The sequence below is a fragment of the Lagopus leucura genome, unplaced genomic scaffold (assembly GCF_019238085.1).
Source record: "Lagopus leucura isolate 7727_CA_CO unplaced genomic scaffold, USGS_WTPT01 Super-Scaffold_100001, whole genome shotgun sequence".
NCBI classification, from domain to species: domain Eukaryota; kingdom Metazoa; phylum Chordata; class Aves; order Galliformes; family Phasianidae; genus Lagopus; species Lagopus leucura.
In genome coordinates this window covers 64,421,755-64,442,930 of record NW_024962262.1, presented here as the reverse complement: position 1 = coordinate 64,442,930, position 21,176 = coordinate 64,421,755, and the positions used below count along the sequence as shown (strand labels likewise).

Genomic DNA, 21,176 nt, shown 5'->3' with positions numbered 1-21,176 from the left:
TATTTTTATTTTTATTTTTATTTTTATTTTTATTTTTATTTTTATTTTTATTTTTATTTTTATTTTCTGAAAGGAGAATTGCATAAAGCCAGTCAGATTTTCATCAGATGAAGCATACATAGACCATTACCTAGAGATGCTGGCATTGGAATGTAGCCTTTGTAACAAATGTAAATCACGTGGATAATAAAATGTTTGTCATTTTTTCTACTTTCACGTGGAAAATATGCACACATAATGCTATTTTTAAACTCAGAATGTGTCGGATTACCAAACTTTTCACCAGGAAAATAGTCCTTTCCAGTGCCTTAGACTCAGTCAAGATCAAGTCTTAAGCTTCAAGTTCAACCAGTTAAGAACAGTGCCTATCAAGTGCCTTTTCTCTGACCGTTCTTCAGAAACAGTGCAAAGTGTCCTTATTTAAATCCATCCTTATCTCCTAATATATAAAGGAGCAGCAAGGAGCTGAATTGAGCAGCTACTGAAAGTACAGTAGATCAGATCTTCCTGTTTATTGATTTGTAAAGAACATACTGGTTTGGCAGCTCTGAGTCATGGAGAGAAAAGAAAGAAGCTTTTCAGCTACTGGGAGGAGAATTGCTGTGTAACATCAAAGAGGGCCTTGTAGAAGCCGGTTTCCTTTGATATGCAGTCAGATTGGATGTGACTGGAGTCAAGGTCAAGAGGCTTTGGAAATGCTATGAGAGCGGTGAGGGAATTAAAGGAGTGTTATTTTAATAAGTATTGTATTTATGCATGCTTACTAAATACAGAAAATTGTCCTTTGCTTTTCATGGGAACAGCCTTTGGTGAAGCAAATTTTAAAAAACAGTTTGTGTCATTTTGCTGCTGCACTAAATACAGCTGTAATAGATGATCAGCTTCTGCTCTCTTCTTCCCTTGACATTTCTCCTCAGAAGCCTGAGCATATTCAGCCATCTTTTTCTTAACAGTTGTCTTCGCTCTTTAGAGGTTGTATTTTGTTAAATATTAATTTGAATTCTACTTTGTCATGTTAATAAGCAGTAAAAATTACTACTTCACCTTCATGTAACCTGCCAGCATTTGGAGCAGCCTAATTGTAGAATTGGTGTCTATATATTATGCTGTATGCACCCTTAAACATCCTTACAGAAAGGACAGCACTCTGACCTCAGAAGAGATTATGATGTGCTGTGCTTCAAATGAGCAATAATTTAAAGAAGTTAAACTCCAAGGTAAAAGTCTTCATTGAGTTGAATAGGTGAGACCTATCTGACCCCTCCACTCTGCTATCACTGGTCTAAAACTAGAAAATGAAGTAATTTGACAACATAGAACTTAATTAAATCCATTCTCCATTTCCCATTTTAAGCTGTGTTCTTTGTGGATTAAAAGGATATTCTAAAATTGGCTTATATTTGATATATATTGTATTCAGAAGTGAGAACAGTCGGGGGAAAAAAGTATTTTGGGATTGTAGTGCTTGACTAGCATGCTAGTAGACCTGGCAATGATGAATCAGGAAGAGGGAGAACTGAACATTTTTTTCTTTCTTATGTTATTAATAATCCCTTATCAAAATAGCACATGGTAGTATGAAGCGGAGACACTTTGATAGCATGATTTGGCTTAGAAATAGGCATAGTAAGAAGCTGCTGTTCTTTTCCAGGAACATCAGAGATAAAAAGATCTTTTTTTTTTTCCTAGAAAGAATATAAGTCAGCTTCAGAACTGCAAATGTAACGAAGTGTGCAAAGAAAACACAGGAAGAAAAAAAAAGTCTTACTTAGGATTGAAAATTAAGGTACTTAGCTACTTATAAGAGATTCATCTTCTTTCTCCTCAGAAGGAGTGGTGGCACAGGCTGCCCAGAGGGGTGGTGGAGTCACTGTCCCTGGAGGAGTTTCAGAATTGTGTAGATGTGATACTGAAGGACATGGTCAGTGGACCTGGTGGGGATGGGCTGTTGGTTAGATCAGGTGGTCTTAGAGCTCTTTTCCTAATGATTCCATGATTCTAGGAATTCAATTCGGGTGAGCCTAAAGAGTATTGTACATACAATGTACATAGATGTGTGAAGTACAATTGTACAGAATTTTCATTTGCTACTTTCATTTTTTAAACTGCATATTGACTTTTCAGGTAGTGCTCTCACTGGTGCCACATGTAGAATTGTTTTTTACATGAATGCTTATAGACAATCACTCTACCGAAAGAACAGGTTTTGATTCATTCCTCCTCACACTGTTTCTCCTGAAGCTTTTTAGGAGAAAACCAGCAGTCTTTTCAGTTCTGGCAACAACATCACATTGCAAGTCAAAGGATGCTAATTTAAATCCCATTTCCGTTATATATTTTATTCCATCGCTTATCAAGTGTTCTTGGAAAATAGATATGTATTACAAACATGATTGCTGTGGAAAAATCAGAACATGGAGAACATTATTAAATCTTCTTACAATAACTGATCTTTGAAAGATGGTAATATTTTCAAGCAAAAACAGATGAGTGTATAATGCATGTTTTTAGCTAGTTCACTAGTATGGCAGCAGTTGGACTACAATGTGCTATAGTACAGCAAAGATGCTTGTGGTACAGTATCATTTGAGCAGAACTGTAGGCATTTGTTTGTGCCTTTTTTTGTTCAAGAGTGCATTCACACATTTATCATTCACAGCATGAGGACCAGAAAAGCCAAGTTCAGTTGCAAGCTAGATCTCTTAGGGAGCACTGCAGGAGACTTTGAATATTTCAGAAAGGAGATACATAAGTAGTGTTTAACAGATATCTAACATTTTAGTATTTTTGTGTTATTTGTTCTCTAAGCATATGAAAGAACATTCAGAGAAGCAGGTCTGAACAGAGGCCTATGACAGAGAAGTGAACTAGCTGATACTTCAGGGGCCTGAATCAGTCTCTTTCTGGGTTGTTACCATGCTAAAGAAGGTGGAGGTGTTCATGTAGTCACTTGTAAGATTCTCCATTTGCCTGACGTTTTCTCACAGCACTTGGTCGCCAGCTTCCTTCATCGCTGCGGATTCATTGCGGCCATTGTAAAAAATAAGACTTGTTTCAATAAGTGCCTTGCAAAGTTCACTGAATTAGAATTCCCCAAGTGTACTGAGCACAAATAAACTGCCAGCTAACAGTCACCTTTGCTTACATGCAGCACTCAAGCCACTCATTTGCTGAGTTCATTCAGAGACAACCTGTCCAGGAGGTACCATGGAGGCAGTTTTCCCTGCTGAACTTGTTCAGTTCAAAATCATAGCTATGAGGAAAGTAGAGTGCTAGGCTTTGGCTGAGTGTTGTGCAGTGGTAGTGCTGAATTTGCACAGCCAAATATATAAGATTCACAGAACATGAGAGAGACCATTTTTACAGCTCTTTGCAGTGGGCACTCGTTATCTGCAGGCACATTAACAGTATTAGGATATGTGCCTCCTTCCTCCGTCATGGCATTCCACGTAGCTCTGAAACTGCAGCACTACTTAATACTTAGTGACTCGTACTTTTTGAGGGCATAAAAGACATTGAGAAACAAAATGTTTTATTTTTCTTTTTTCTTCTTTATCTTGGCTTGTTTGATAATCTGGACATAAACACAATATAACACTTCATATCACTAAAAATGTTCAATTAAAAACCAGGAAAAAAAGCAAAAATGAAAGACTTTAGTAGTTGGCCCAAATTAAACCCAACAAATTCTTATTCTGATTTCATTAGAGCTGTTACAAAGAGTGCTTTCGGGATTAGATCCCTACATTAGATAACGTACCAAGAAACTGTTCCAAACAAATACATTACATAGCTTTGCTTATGTTATCATTATCATTTGTTTATCTGAACCTGATTATATATTCAGTTCACATGGTTGCATTCAAATGATGGGAAACAGAATGTATTTCATCAGATGTTTTTAAATTCTCCTCTCTTAGTGGAAAGGGACTTTAAATAACATGTTTTATTTGTTTGTTTAGCAGAAGCTTTTTATATTCTATGTCAATATCACTTAAAATCAGTGTGGGCTTTTTTTTATTACAATCCTCGGCTTCATGTATAGTGTTTACTGCTCTACAGTGACTGCTTCATTTGTTATGATTGAAAGAAGATAAATTTAACAGAAAACTATGGATTAAATAAATAATGGAGATTTATGTCTCTTCAAGTAACAATTGTTAGTGAAGAAAAGCAGTAATTCAAGTATCTCGATCGCAGAATATCCTAATGTTTTTAAGCTAAAATTAGATATAAAGATTTTGGTCATTTAAAATGTTCTCGTATCTTGATTCAGGTAAAGCAACAGCTGAACTTTTAGAAATGTGACTGTTTATTTTTCAGTAGCATTATCTGTGGAGAAATAGTGTAGGGAGTTATAACTAAAAGACAGCCTAATCCAGCTCATCTTGTATATTATGAACCAGTAACAGTACCTTTAAAACAGTGCCTTTTTTGTACAGTAATCTGAGTTAATACTAGCAGAAATAGACTGCAGAAGTCAGAAGAGATTTTGTTTTCTTTGGCTATTGAGAAATGTGGTGTTGTATTGCAAAACATTATATATTTTTTCTTGCATATAAAGTAAGGAAAATGAATATTTCAGATGTGTTTAAAAAATTGATGTTTTCTTCATGCACAACTGCAATTTTTGCACATTTTGTTCTAAGGAAGACTGCACTGGGTTCAGTGCACAGCATAGACTACTAGATATATTTATATTGGTGGAAGTTATTTCATTTGCTTCCTAGGAAAATTTAAGACAAAATTTAAACTGATGAATTACCTATTGCTTGTTCTTGGTAATGAAATGGGAAGTGAAAACATTTTTTCAAGAATCACGACAAAGCTATGAAGACCCAAACCACTCTGTGATTCTCTGCCCAGTGGATACAATTCTGTTTCTCCCACTGGTTAGAGTTTAAGCCATAAAGTGAAATCCAATTTTGATTTTATTGGAAGAGGTACCCAGTCTTCAGGAATTTTAAGTAATTACTGTTTCTTCAATTTTTCCAGTAACTGTGACTTCAAATTCTGTTATTTTATCATTTACAGCTTAGTAAAATTCATTGAGACCAATTTCAATAATATTCTTTGCTCTAACATCAACAGTGACTTCATCTTTGGGGATCTAAAAGGTTGTGTATAGTAGGTCAGTAACTGGTATTTTTTGGTAACCGAATGGAGTACCTTTGAATTCTGAAGTGATTGTTCTCAAAGAATATTCAGGATTTCCCAATTTTTATTCATCTCTCTATTAACAAAGTTACCTCTAGACAGAAAGATTTCCTGACTCACATCTAAGGTTGTTCAGTTTGAAAGTTTGCTCTGAGGCATTTAGTTTATTTCTTTTTTTGCTGGATATGCATAGGATGTGAAAAATATTGGTGTAAGAATTTTGAGCAACTCAAATCTCTCCTGGATATTTTGTAATGATAAGTGTTTTTGGCTTTGCCACTCTTAAAGAAATAGTATGGACTGTGAACTAACAGTGGTGACAAATGCCACAGGGGTCTTATAGACTATTCTGATTGCAAACTGAATGTTGTCATTCTCATCCAGGAAACCACTCCCTGCTGGCAATCCATAGAGTGATCATTCTCCTTAGAAATTCTGCATGTCAGAAAGTACTTTTTCCATCTTACTGGATTTATTGGAAAGTAATTATTAAAATCAAGGAGAATTCTCATAGAATCATGGAATGACAGAATTCCTCAGGTTGGAAAAGACCTTAAAGATCATCGAGTCCAACCACAACCTGACCATACTGCCCTAACTCTAACAACCCTCCGCTAAATCATGTCCCTGAGCACCACATCAAATGTTTTCTAAACACATCCAGGATGGTGACTCACCACCTCCCTGGGGAGCCTATTCCAGTACTTAACAACCCTTTCTGTAAAGAAGTTTTTTCCTGTTATCCAACCTAAACTTACCCTGGCGCAACATCAGGCCACTTCCCCTCATCCTGTCACCTGTCACCAGTGAGAAGAGACCAACCCCGTTCTCGCTGTAAGCACCTTCCAGGTATTGGAAGAGAGCAATAAGGTCTCCCCTCAGCCTCCTCTTTGCCAACCTAAACATCCCCAGTTCCTTCAGTCTCTCTCTCATAGGGCACATTCTCCAAGCCCTTCACAAGCCTTGTTGCCCTTCTTTAGACCTGCTCCAGCACCTCCATGTCCTTTCTGTACTGAGGTGCCCAAAACTGAACACAGTACTCGAGGTGAGGCCTCACCAATGCTGAGTACAGAGGTAAGGTGACTTTCCTAGTCCTGCTCACCACACCATTCCTGATACAAACCAGGATGCCACTGGCCCTCTAAGCCACTTGGGCACACTGCTGGCTCATTTTGAGCCAACTGTCCATCAGTACACCAAGATTCCTTTCCATCAGGCAACAATGACTTAATAACAAAATAGGGAAGTTAGGTTTTTTTAAGAGGTCTCCAAAGAATATATATGAAGTCATGTACATTTTTTTTCAGGGTTTTTTTTTTGTTTTGTTTTTACTTGAATGTTTTTGTTTTATGTACATTGAAGATTTTCTTCCTGGTCTTCTTAGTATTTCAAGGGCATTTCTGGTTTAAAAATTATTTCATATTAGTTCATGCTTTTGTAGTAAGCTAATGAAATTGCCAGAAGCAGTCATTATCACTATTGTCTATCTTTGTGCAGACTTCCCATTTTTGTATCTACATGATAAATTCAAAGTGAATTGAAGCCCAAAGACAGCTACCATCCATACCACTACCAGTCATGGTACATCACTAAATGATGAAGCACTGCTTCACAGAACATCTGCCCATGCAATTTACTCTAGGCTTGAGTTGTTGTCACCGTAACTGTTTCAGAAGTTATCCAGAGTTCAACCTTTTCCTAGGCTTACTTTTCTCTAGCTAGCAATCATCAGTATTGAAAAGAAAAAGCAGAGCCCACCCTGAAATACAAATATTTCACTTTGAACAATTCTGCATTCAAGAACACAACAGAAATAAGTGGCCTGTAAGAACTGAAGTCAAAATATTACACTTGTAGCTGAGCTATGGATGGAGGTGCTGGTAAACACACACAAAAAACCAAACTGATTCTGTACATATTTAGCCAGAGAAGGAAAGGAGGTACGGAAGTGAAGAAAGCAGGAAAAGCATCCATAAAAGTAGCTTAAGGAAGCAGGAGGTTTTTTTTAGTCATAGTGTTAGTTCTGAAACTACAAGAAAAAGAAGTCTTACTGTTAAATTTCTGTTGTGTCTACAGAAAGAATATGTGAGAGTCTGGGGGTTATTTGGTAAACAAACGCATTCAAATAAAACAATAAGTCACTTGTGTCATTATTTTTTCCTTCTGATGGGATCATAACTAGTTACTGCAGAATTGTTCCTGCCTCCACCAACCAAAAAAATTTCTGAAAGTTTAAAATGTGGATTGCTTTTTTAGTCATGCATACTCTTTGTTTCCTGGTAATGTATCTCACAATCAGGACAATTAAAAAAAAAACAGACCAGTTCCTTTCTCCTTCTGCTTTGCTAACGTTGGTAAAACATTTGCTCATGGGCAGTGTTTAGGTGAATGTGCCCCCTACCAGTTTTATTTAAAACATCTCTGAAATTTTATGTCATTAATTTTGAATATTTTTTCTTGATTTACCTAATCCCACATCTATGCGTAATTTAATTGATAGTGTCCTTTTAGCATCTAGTCTGTAATGGCTCTGGTAGATGTCATCGGTATATTATGGAATCTTACAGCAACTGCATGCTCTTGGCTACTTGCTTCATGTTTAACTGCACTGTAAAGATTAAAGCTATCTTAAAAGTAGTGTATCTGTTTCTACGCAGTCCAGCGACCCAACTCTAAACAGTAGGGATAACATTTTCTTGAAAGAACATCTTCCACGGAAGAAAGGATGAAGGTGATAAAAAATAAAATAATAATTAAAAAAAATAGATAAATGTTTGCGCCCAGATGTGATTTGACTACCCTCAATTCAGCATTCTTCTAAAATATGTTTACTGTGTCCACATTAAAATAGATTACTTTTCACATGCTGATTTATAACATGTACCCTCAAGAAGTACCTGTGCACTAGGTTCAGTAAAAGTATTAACATCAAGAAATGTTTCTGACTTCAGTAATGGCAGTCAACGGTCATATTCTTTGCAAGTGCATATACTCAGGCAAATTTGCTTACCTTTATTTATCATCCTGTTCGTTTTTAACTTGTTTCAGCATCGATTTAAGTTAGGGGAAAAAAACCTCTTTTGACCTCCTTTCTTTTGAAAAAGACACATTAAATCCCAGTTAATCCCTGATTTTTGCAGGGGCCTTCTTAATTTTAAACAGAATGTTCTCTAATGAAAAAAGTATCTGACTATAATTGCTACTTGTTACTTTTCGCAGAAAGTCATGGTTTTTTTTTTTTTTTCCTCTTCTCTTCACAGGTGGCCATTGATGAGCGCATCAGGCAACTGCATGAAGCTCACAGGGATTTTGGCCCTACTTCCCAGCATTTTCTTACCAGTGAGTAATTTTCCATTTTTCTTGCTCAGCTTGCACACTCAATTAACTGTAGCTGTGTGCCAACCATAGTTGCTCTTAGTTTCTATTCTAGACCATATTAAAATGTTTTTCTTTTTTTATTGCTTTAAATAAGTTCAAATAGTCCACAATAAAAGGAAAATGACTGCCAGTATCAGGTCTGTTTGCCCATGCATTTGTCATTGCCAACCTGTTCTTCATTGTTTGACGATTCCCCTTTAGGACTAATGAAATAATGGAAAATGAAATAAATGAAATTGTAACCCAGAAAGGATTAAGAAAAGAAAAGAAAAAAAAGAGAGGGAGAGAAAGTAATAATCAAATTTACTTTATCTGTTCAGGTTCAGAAGCTCCAAAAGGGACAAAATAAGGCAGGCAAGAAAAATACTTTGTCTATAGGCTTAGTAGGGTTTTATCACTTAGCAGAGTAGTAAGAGGATCAAAACCATAGTGAGAATGTTGGCAGAAGGTTTTCAGTTAAGTAAACATTTATAACCCTGCATAAAATATAAGTGCATTACTTTTGCCAGTAACATTCCCACTCCACCTCCATTTGCACTCTTTCATCAAGATGTTTTGAAGTATGCTGAAAGGCAACTTGAAACACCTTCAAAGCTCTAAGGCAGCAACTAATATGAAGCTTTTCAAAGACCATGTCTTTTCTATTGTACTTCAATTAAAGAAAGTAAACAGTGAAACTTTATTTAAGAGATTATATCAGCAGAACAGAACACAGTCACGGGATAATGGTCTCCTCCATGCAGAGGGACAAGCTATCTAGACATCAGAAATGAATGTTGCTATTATTGTACAGCTACATTCACAGTGGGGAAGAGGACAAACTTTTCTACAGCTGATACTGCCTTGTAATTTTAATTGGTTAAACGTGTTTCCACCAGCTAGAGTGAGAAAGGCAATGGAGAAAAAAGAGACAGTGACAGTGGGATGAATGGCAAATTTTAAAAAAAGAGTCTATCTTGTGCCATAAAAGCACAGTGGTTCAGCCTTGTATCCTTTTTTTTTTTTTTTTTTTTTTTTTTAATCAGATGATGGGTCTGGGAAGAAAGAAGACCAATTTCTTTAGTCTCTTAATTTTTCAAAATTTGTTTTTATTAATTTTTAATCTCTGGTAATTAGTAATTTGCCCAGTGTGCATAACTGCAAGTCAGATTTGCTAGGATGGAATGTGTGAGAGTTATAGGTGTACGACATGAATGCAATATGTAAAGAGATGCCTTTTTCTTATTTGACATACAGTTTGCTCCTCAGGAAAGAATATTCCTCAGAAATGAAAAATGTGGTGTACATTAACCAAGACTATGTTGCAATTTGCAAGAGAATAGAATGATCCAAACTATGTTATTGTACTGAACATCACAGAATTATTCTCTGTGCCACTGCTGAGTGCAGCTTGGCAACTTGAGCGACAGGTACTACTCTGCTGATAATGCGGATGAATTCAGAAGTGCACTAACCAGAGCCAGCAGACAAAATGAATATCATTCTGGTCACTTGTTGCCACTTGAGGATCACTTTAGGAAATGGAGCCAGGGAAAGCATTCTGGCCTTGGAAACGGATAAATTACTGAGGGGAAAAAAAAAAAAAAAGGCGTATAGATCCTGTGTATTTATTTGCTTGTCTCCCTCTGTCTCAGCTGTTTGTGCAAGCATGTGCAAATACATATTCATAAACGTACCTGAAAAAGTTAGATATTAGTCACTTGAGATCGTAGAATCATAGAATTGTTTGTGTTGGACGAGACCTTTAAGGTCATCTAGTTCCAGCCCCTCTGCTATAAGCAGGGATACTTTCCATTAGGCCAGGTTGCTCAAAGCCCCATCCAGCCTGGCCTTGAAATGCTGAAAGTATCCACCAAATCCTTCCCAAGTGTATGTGTTCAGTCACTGAAAACCACCAGTGTATCTGTTGGCCTCATGTTCCGTAAGAATCAAATCCCCAAAGCATAGAGTTCCTCAATATTATGCATTATTACCATACTCGAGGGAATTATGCCTTTACAAGCTTTCCAGACAACTCTTCTACATCCCTGCACTGACAGAAGCAGATCTATTGAAGAAGTAGCTTTTTAAGAGGAAGTGCCAAGGTCTTTGCCATTTGGCATTAGTCTTATTTCTGCATCGGTGCTTTCAGGGATTGCTGACCTGAATGGGGCAGGTCAAATGAAGCTGGATCAATAGTCTTTCAGTGCAGTGATGATAAACATAGTCCATTTGGATCAGACTGTCAGTGGCCATAACTGTGAAAAGATGATCCGTGATAATTCTTATTGCTGGATTTATTCTGTATGCTCAACTCCCTGTTTTATATGTTCATAGTCAGCATCAACTTTCCCTTTACCATACATACCATACGTAGCATAGTACATGGGTGTGAGTGATGACCTTTCAGCTGTGCTTATGTAATAAAAATTGGCCTCCTTCTTGGTACCTTGCTACCTTCTTGAATAGTTTTGCAAAAAGATTGGTATCATAAGCAAGTTCATATTCTGTCAGTGACTTATACTTCTCTCCCACTTGGAAGAAATATTATACACACTATTAATTTGCAGTTATATTTTTTATAAATTTAAATGTAGAAATTACAACATCATCCGCTTGTTTTTGCTTGAAGCTGCATAAGGCAGTTGAAAATATGGCACAGAAGTAGTGGGGAGTTGTACAGGACTTACTTATCATATCATATGCAGGCAGGGAATCGAGTGGTAGTTACCATTTCTAAGCACTTACAGCCTGTTCTGAGAGCTGTTCCCATAACTTTTCCTTATCGCTCTGCTAGCACGTGGACCTGTCCATTTCCAGGCCTCATGCACATTTTTGCTGGGCTCCTCAGGTCTCGATCTTCCAATCAGTCCTCCATGCTTCCCCAGCTCGTGCTGCGCTCCACAAGTTTCCACAGAATGCCAGCTCTTCCCCATGTCTTCTTGACTACTTTGCTGAGGACTGAGGCTCTCAGCATTAGCAGGAATAGTTGTTAAGATACAGCTGGTAAATGTATTACGTGTGCAAGACATATCATGAATTCATAGTTTGTGGGTTTTGAAGGTTTTGCTGTTTAATTAGAATGATCTAAATTGGAATGTGAAAAAAAATAGCAAAAAAAAAAATCTTTTTCCTATTAAAGAGAAACTGGTGAATATTTAGCAAAGTCATTAAAAAAAATAAAAATCTGTGGTTCCTTCATGGATGGTGGTGCTTAATTTGGAAGCTATATACAGAAACTGAAGCATGAAAAAGAATACTTACAACCCTACTTTGAGTGCAGATTTCAACAGAATGCCAACTCCAGAGTTCTTAATTACTTTTCTGGAATAATTCTACTTTTTTGACTACTGCTTTGTTTGTATCTGCAATGCTGCCTCTGGCAAAGAACGGGGTTCATTGTTTCTTGCTGGAGAACCCACCTATATTATCAAAACAATGTTTTTTGAGATTCAGTAAGTGAGAGGTACAATTTATGACAGATGGCTTTAAATATCACTTCCCATGCTAGTCAGTCTTCCATCAGTCCCTTTTGTAATGTGGTAGCTCACTCATGTGGATCATTTTTGAGCACTAAAAAATAGAAGATACTGCATCTTTTAAAGGCATAAGCAAGCCTCATAATTTACTGTCCAGTGTGAGATCATCTGTTAGCATGTGCGGTGTGTCAATGAATGGCTCCACGAGCAGTGCTCAGATATAACTAGTAGGTACCTCTGAGCTCAACTAGCAGATCCCAGGTGCTGTTTGTGCTTCCCAGGCACCTTCAGGCTTCTAAGCAATAACAGCACTGATTTCAATGTGAAGTGAAGCAGCTATAGCAGTTTTCTTTCAGAAACAGAAAGACTGGGAAAGGTGGAGTCAACAGTTTGCATGACAAGCTCATGCAGTCATTGTTTTTTGTTTAGAAGTGAAAAATATGACCATAGGAGTGGGCTGTATAGCCTAGGACTCCTTCTCTGAATATGTGGCTCAGATCTCTATTTTTCTCTTCCACATCTGGGCCTTTGTATAATTTTTCTGTTATTTAGGCCACTCTCTTGAGAAACCCTGGATTTCTCAGAGTGCTGAGTGAGTGCTTAGATTGCTATGCGAAGCAAAGATGAGTGAAGCTCTCTCTTGCATAGGCAACATGACTGTAAAATAGCAAGTCCTGCTAATTAAGAGATCTAACTCTAAAAATGACAGGGTTCCAGGACTCTTAAGACATTCTACCCATTCACCTGAGAGATCATTTTCCAGTGTGAACAGCAGTATCTTTGCCTTTTATTTCTCATTGCATACATTATCTTACATTGTCTTCCAAATATCACTTCTTACATGCAGACATCAAAGACCGTATCCATTCATCCATGTCTGTGGGATATATGATTTCATACTTTTAGAAATCACAGTGAATGCTTTGAATAGAAAATATTACCAAGGAATAATAAAAAGATGGAGGATAAGGTGTCTCAGAAGAATCAGCCAAACTCTGAGAACTCTCTGGAAGCACAGAGGTTTTGTAATAGCATTTGAATGTGGTCAAGCTAGCTAAAGGATCCTGACTGCTTTTTTTTTCCTACTTTTGTCTAAATACAAAGTGACTGCATGTGCTTCTGTTGAGAATTTGAGTACTGACCATTCCTTATCATCTCTCAAGGTGTATCTTATATGACCCAATATCCACTATAATTCATTGGAATACAAATTTCTGAACAAAATGCTAAAGTCAGTTCTCAAAAAATGATGTTCTCCCATTCTGTTCACCTGGAAGCACACATTTTTCCCTTGAAATTAATATCCTGTATTTCTGATAAAAAAGCTTCTAAGAAAAAAGCACCGTAAAATGGAAACTATAGGTAATTCATTCTAAATCTTTATTTGTTGTTTTTCCTTTGCCACCACTTCAGAATACTGCATGGTATTAATTTTAAAACAATGTTTTGTTTTGTTATCTGGAAAATTCCTGATCCGTTTTTTGTAGCATCCCTATTAAGTTCTTTATTTTATTCTTGGATAGCAGGTAGTTCAATATGCTGCAGTAGTAAATAATCTGCAAGTAATCCAATTTATTCTTCACTCTTAAATCAATATAAGACTCAAAAGTTGGGTAGCCTTTTGTGTACTGGATGACATACTATGTTGCTAGGGCAAAATTTCCCCTGCAACATACTTTTTCATATTTTTGGAGTAATGTTGGATCTGTGATTCCTAAAAGAAATCTTTGTATTTTATACTGACAAGTTTAACTCGGATGCATTTAGCCGTGTGCCCATGTTGTCATGAGTTGTAGGCTGTATTAAGTTTAGAGCACTCTTTCAGTCCTCAAATTCCTGGATTGTGGCACAATAGAGATTTTCTGTCTTTATATATAGCAGAATTTTTTCTGGTATATTTTGCTATATGGAGTATTTAGCAAAGATTTATTTTTGTTTTCAATGGATTCCACTTGCAGTAAAGTCACCAACAACATGATAAGCCAATTTTAAAGGTTTTGTTTTTAACAGTATTTGAGTGCAACAGCCACTGTTAATGACATGAAGTTTCTGTAACTTGGGATATGTGGATCAATGCAGACTATATTGCTCTGATGTTATTTCATGCCGTATTTCTTTATTAAACAAGTAGATGCTTGTATTTTTGTCATTGTACAGTAGTGTGGCATTTAAGAAAAAAGAGAATTAGATTTTATATTTTGCATTACAAGTGGCCTTTGGAAGCTTCTGAAAATACTGCACGTGATGTAAGGCATGCAGTATTTAGTTTGCATCATACAAAGTTGACCCTAGGCTGCAGGTAGGAAGTAAGTTGGCCACAAGGATTCCAGAAGGGAATACGGGAGGGAAAGCCTCTTTTATAAATCATTTAAAACAAATTAATACTGTCTCAGACTTCATGATGAATGTTTTCATGACTAATAATTCCTTCTTCAAACTGATTAGATGGGTTCAGAAAATAATGTATTCCTTATATGCCTGCATGTGTGTTGCAGCAACAGCACTGCAAGCTTTGCAGGGAAGTAAGGGGTGTTCGCTTGGATTTAAGAATTGCAGAGTGCAAACTGAGAAGTAGCTGTCACTGAAATGCCTGGGAGTCATCCACGTGTGCAGTACGGCAAGCTGGAACTTAGAGCAGAATAGACCCCATGCTGTGTAGCTCTTATGAAAGGCAGGTTTTGACTGATGTTTCTGCCTTGTAACTTCTAAATTGCGCAGTCACTGTGTTCCGAGTTCAGTTTCTCAGCTATGTAGTGCAACAGCAGGTCTCAGTGCTACACAACACAATCTGATTGTTCCCTTATTTCCCTTGGTACAATAATAAATGCACATAATTTAGAAATCAGTTCACTGTAAATCTGGAAAAAAATAATATTTAACAGATGTATGCTGATGTTTGTTGGAAAGGACGTCAAAGAGCTCATAGATGATGCAAACCCTTGCATTATGCCATTGTCACAATGGGGATACCTATTGGGCACACATCCCCCAGTGTGTATCAGGAACTGATTATGGAGGAGAAAGATTGATTTAGTGTATGCACTCAAGAAGAGAAGCATAAGCTCTTTGAAGTCTGTAGAGCACAACAGGTTATCTTTTATAATGGTCTCATTTTAAAATAATTGGGATAGCATTCAATGCATCTTCTTTGAAGGAGAGAAGTACCTTACACACACGAACTTCTGGTTATTAGGAAGGCAAAACCTCTGCAGACCCAAAGACTGTCTTATTGTTCTGTTGTTCCTGCCTGCTTTATCTGAAGTTGCCAATTCCATAACTAGCTGCAGTAGAAACAATGGGTACAAAAACACATTTTATGTGTAGAAATAAAACAAGCTCTTAGCTCTTATGTTTGCATAAAGATCATCCCAGGTAGAAAAATAGCAGTTGCACAGGTAGAGCTAGGCTGAGGAAGCAAATTATTAGTGTTAATAAAACATGAATGTAATTAAGTACCTTGTGTTCCAGCTAGAGTGGTCACCAAGCAGGTAGCACAGGTCTTGGCTGTGAACAGATGGATGAGCTCCACTTTTAATATCATGAAAATTAAATGTATATATAATTAATATAATAAATTTGTAAGAAAAAAATAATTGATAAGTTATACGTAACACTGCATGGAGTATAGGTATATGTTAGAAGTAGGTATAGTATATGGTACTAGGAAGTATGACTTCATGACTTCTGTCCTAAAATTGTTTCCCAGTGCTTTAGCTCCACAAGTGATGGCTAAGACTAAAAAGATTTTTCTCGTACTTAAAACTGAAAGTATAAAGTTGTCCCACTGTATGGTCAATAGAGCTGTGGGCTCATTGCATAAGTAAAGTCTACTGTGAGTAATTTGTAACAGTGGATATACTAAATTAACCCTTTGAATAGCTGGAGGAGGGATAGTTTACTATTAATCAACATACATGTGTTTTTCGTGATGTTTGTTGTGTTAAAGGGAAATATTAAGTAGACTAGTTTTACAATATAAACACATATTTTAGTGTTATTCTTTAATATAGTTAATATTTCATTCAGATGCCCACACAGATTAAAACACGGCTGAGGTTCCTAGAGCCAGCACATTACTGTTTCATTATGCATTCTGCAAACAAACAAAGTTGTAGGCTTACCACCAAGTACCATGCTTACTTACGCTCAACGACAGGTGAAGCAAGTCTTAGAAATGAGCACACCAACAGGAAAAATAAAACTCTCAAATTAGGTAACCATTAAGATGAATAAAAATAAAATAAAGTATGGGGAAATTTACATTCACTCTTAAAATGTCTTGTATTTTGTTATAGCACTCAATTTCAGTGGACATCATTGAAAGTAGCTGGGTGTATCATAATGGATTCTTACACTGTGGAAGCTAGAACAATAAAACACTTTTGAATTACTCATGGCTAAGAGGAAAATGTCTGCTTCTTCAGTGCACGGATACTACAGCATCATAGAGAAAAGTGTTTGCCAGCAAGTGTGTTTAGTTGGACAAGTAAAATGCTTGTAACCAGGAATTACAGATGCATGTCCATTACCTGCGCTAGCTTTGTAATGGGTACTAAATCCGTACTGGTAACCAGCAATAAGAAACAGCTGCTCTCAGCTTCTGGGCTTCTGCCAAAAATGAAATGATTATTCTCTCAGCATAGCTGTGAAAAGTACCGCATATTTTGTCAACTCAAATTTAGGCAAGGCTGGAATCATCCAGGAGAGCAAAAGTGTATTATAGACAGCTTCACAGCAATCTCTTGAAGGAACACTAAATCCAATTATACAGAACATCACAGAATTTTATTATTCCTTAGAGCACTTCGTTCTCATGAAGGCAAGTATTTGTTCCTCTTTCAAAGTATCCAGAACACCATCATATGTAAGATTTTGTGATAAGTTATGACTGCTAAGCTCTTACGCAGATTAATTCAGAAACAACCGAAAAAGCACACCTTCCAAAAATATATGTGGCAATCTGTTGTTTGGGTGTTTAATTAGAAAAAAAAAAAAAACTTAGAGTGGCAGAACTGTAGCCTGGTGATATTCACATTGTTATGAGAGAGTTATGTAAGAAATACAATGCACAGTGTACAAGCTTGGAAAAAATAAGTCAGTGTCTGTCCCAAGAAGGAATGTTTTACTATCCCTAACTGATGTGTGCATTTGTGTATTGGTATTGGAAAATGTGCAGTGCTTTTGTATGTGTGGGTTATGACACATCAATGGCATTAATGCACTCTTTTTCCATGGGAGCTGTCATTATAATTCACTCCGCATTCCTGATGCACTTCAAGAGTTATCTGTTTTCACGGTTCATGCCATCAAAATTTAATTTCTCCTTTCTTTCATAAAAAGTGCAGAACCATGCAAGTAATGGGAAAGCAATGCGTTCAGCTGAGCTGTAGATGGTTTGTTGGGGGTTAAAGTCAATGACCACAGGACCTACTAACATGCTACAGCACGCATTTCATAGGCCACCAATAATCTGAACCACAATCACCAAATTTGGATTTCTTCCAGACATATTCTTTCCTTGTCCTAGCTTCTCAGCATCATCTACAGTGCACACAAAAGCCACTGTCCCACTGCCCAAGCTGCACCCTGCTACCTTCTCCTTTCCAGCACATCTGAAATGGGTCCAGCTCACTTCACACTGCCTTGCTTCACCTTACCAGGGTCCTCCTTCCAGTCCTCCTCCAGAATCCACATGTATTCACATTTATCAAAATATCACAACTTGCCAATGGAGTTACTTTTATAAGAAAGTCTCACATCTTTCCTCCAACTCCAGTCTGTCAGCTGGGGAGGAGAGTGGATTTCATTCTGCAGATTGACTCCTATGTGGTTAACAGTTCTGGTACAAATATATAAAGTGGTTCTTCTGAGGTGTAGAGATTTGTTGACTTTCTTAAAGTACCTGCATCTTGGGAATGTCATTATTGAAGTGTCTGCTTTGAAGGAGAAAGAAAAGATTGGACGTGATTTAGTTTAACTCAGGTGATCCTGAGTTAAGTGCAGGAGATGATTCTTTTCCTCCATGAACAGCAGGGGTCACTAAAAAGAAGGATTACACTGGGGAAAGCGAACAGCCATTTTTTTTTCCCAACTAGATCACTTTTCATGTAAAGGAATCACTATATTGGAAAAGAAAATCTCTGGTCCTACAGTTCTTGATGGATAAAAACCTCTTAATTAAACAAACAAACAAAGAAGCAACCTAGCATTCAGACTGTGGAATAAATTATCAGATGCCTCTAACAAAATCTAATTATTTAAAACTATTTTGTCAACAATTCATTTTATATATGACTTTGTTACAGAATATTTTCATTATATTGTAAGATGTTGACATTTAACACTGTGATAGCCAATACTGAGTAATGTTATTTCCTCTCTGTTTCTTGTGTCCACACTGTTACTTTTTTTCATTACTTGCTATTATTGGAAGTCAATAAAGCACAGTTAGTCATGCGGAGACATAAAAATGAAGTTGTTCTGCACTTAGAACAAGTCAACAGGAGAATAAACAAAATGCTCAGAGGGTATGTCAGCTTAGCTTCACTCAGCATGAAGTGTAAACAAGTGTCTAACTTTGTTCTTAGATGGATGTAAGGAGCTAATCACACAAGAAAAGAAATTGGAGAAAACTCAGCCAAGCACACTGGCAGAAGGAAGCCTATAGGAGAGCACACCACAGAGATAGGTCACCTGCTCTGCTTTATATCTGTTCTTGAACTTTAGTAGCCAAGGAGTTTTTTGTATTTATCTTTGCAGCTGAATGAGTTCAATTTCACTCAGATTAGCCCAGAAATTTCAGAACAGCGGGTTAATCCTTCCTGCCTTCATGGGCAACTGAGCAAACAGACCAATATCAGTGTGGCCAAGTGTAAAATTGTAATTCTAGAGATTAATGTTGTCTTTCCTGTTTGCTTTGAACTTGACCCCCATGTTTCTCTTCTAGGTATGTTTGTATGTATGTATGTGTGTATGCAGTTATTTATTTATTTGTTTCTTTGTTGGTTAACAGCTTCTGTCCAAGGCCCCTGGGAGAGGGCAATCTCGCCAAACAAAGTGCCCTATTACATCAAGTGAGTATAAAGAGTAATTAATTCTAGCTATTTACATTTGGTGTTAAGAGGAGCGTTGGACATTTTCTTATACTATCATGAACTGCTCCTATGTTGTCTAAGTGGGAAGAAAAAAGTGTGCAATCAATTTCACAGAAATATGCCAGTTATTTAAAAATACTGTAGGATGTGCTGATTTATTTGTTGCTTGGTGTTATGCCTCCATAAGTTACCTGCAAAATAGGTAAAGCTTTAGGGTATCTGGATTATATTTGAGTTTGTTCCATTGTGCACTGAAAAATATGTATGGCAGGTTTTGCCAAAGCAAACAAAACAACAACAAAAAAATCAGAGTTGCAGTTGTGAATGTGGTGCACTATCTTTTTAATCTTGCAGTGCAAATACTTTATACAGTGAATTCTTGAAAGGGGAGTGTTTAGTTGAACCTGTTGCTGAGGGACAAAAATAGTCCCTATAAGCTGTTCTTCCTGAGTTTAGTTTCCACCTTCAGACAGTTTGTTGTATGAGGTATGTATATATAAAGAATGAGAGAAAACTTTTAAAGTCCAACTGCTTGGACATCCTGTTTCTAGTGCCATACAGCCCCATTCCGCAGCAAATACAAAAATGCTTTTAATGCATTTTCCTTCTTTCTTCAGTTGCTTATTATTTGCAATATGTGCTTTGAACTATTTATGCATAGCTTCTGGAGGAAATGGGTGATGGAATGTCTGTGATAAAGACTGTAGAACAAGTGACTGAAACATGTATGTCATTTAATAGCATGTTCACATGCTTCCTCATTGCCTTCCCAGTACACTTCGGCTTCAAGTTCAAAGATGGTTGATTTAGGTTAGATAAAAAGTGAGAATGGTGAGGCACTGGAACAAATTGACCAGAATTGTAGTTGTTGCCCTGTCCCTGGAGACTCTCAAGGCCAGGCTGGATCAGGCCCTCGGCAACCTGATCCAGCTGTAGTGTCCCTGTTCACTGTAGGGGAGTTGGACTAGATGACCTTCAGAGGTCCCTTCCAACTCTAAGGATTCTGTGATTCTATTCTATGATTTTATACTTTCAAAGCTCAGCCAGTGTCACTCAACTATTTGGCTGCTGTGGTCCTTCGGTCACTCCAGCAGCTTCAGAAATAACCTTTATATGTGAAGAACCCCAAGTCTGTTGTGCAATGCAGTGTTGTACCTAGTTGTACCTTGTTCAGGTTGGTTTGCTATTGCTGTGTGATTTCCCTGATGTACTTGGAAATGGAACACTGTGATGTTATTTGGCTACAAATAATGGAACAGGTGCAAGGAAACTGAAAGCTCTGTCAAAATGAGGAGAGAGGATAGTCAATGGGGGGAAAGTGCTGAAAAGCAGTAGGAGTTTCTGGCAAACAGGGGTCAGTTCGTGGCACCACAATGAAGGAAAAGATCCTCCTTTTCTCTGTCCCGTGACATGACTTGCCATTAACGTGCAATATGCCCTGGCAATTCTTAAGTGTAGGCATAACATATGTTTCATGCTGCTCTTCCCAACTCTTTATGTGCTACTCGCATCCAGCAGCCATGGGTAACTGGGCTGGGTTGATTGTTCATGATAAAATGATCATTGATGATTACTCCTTAGTAGTTTTTCTCTGTCAAGTTTCCATTTCATCTTCTGTTCCAGGCTATTTACAAGTTCAAAGGAAAATGTTTATTTCGTTCACTTTAGAAAATGTCTTATTAGCCATGAGTTGTAGCACTACTATTTTAAATTTGGCTACAACTTTATAGAAATACTGTTGCTGAGATGAGAAATAAGTTGGTCAAGTTTTAATGAATCTTAGTTAGTTGTTACACCTATTCCCTTCTCCAGTTGACCTTAATCATCCATTCTCATCACTCATCACTTTATGATTGAACACAACTACACAAATTCCCATGTACCAATGTATCCAGTGTCCTAATGTACCATAAAATTGTACATTCCCACGTACCATTTTAGCTATTAAACTTAGCATATTCTTTTTTTATTCTTTGAACTACTACTTCTCTACTGTGAACCCTCTTGCAGCTTCCATGAAGATGGAGCAGCTATGGGTAGCATTCTCTTAATGCTTATATAATCTTCTTTCTGTCATCAGTGTAAAAGA

At 37.1% G+C, this 21,176-nt stretch overlaps 1 protein-coding gene across 14 annotated transcripts in view; it reads left to right on the top strand.

Moving 5' to 3' along the window:
- Positions 1–21,176, top strand: part of DMD (dystrophin) — a 986,794-nt gene that overhangs the window by 856,788 nt on the left and 108,830 nt on the right. For all 14 annotated transcript variants that reach the window (XM_042866635.1, XM_042866641.1, XM_042866633.1 and 11 more), the window contains 2 exons: positions 8,418–8,496; positions 19,006–19,066. In XM_042866635.1, coding sequence (XP_042722569.1) covers positions 8,418–8,496; positions 19,006–19,066 — 140 coding nt within the window. The remainder of the gene's footprint in view (positions 1–8,417; positions 8,497–19,005; positions 19,067–21,176) is intronic.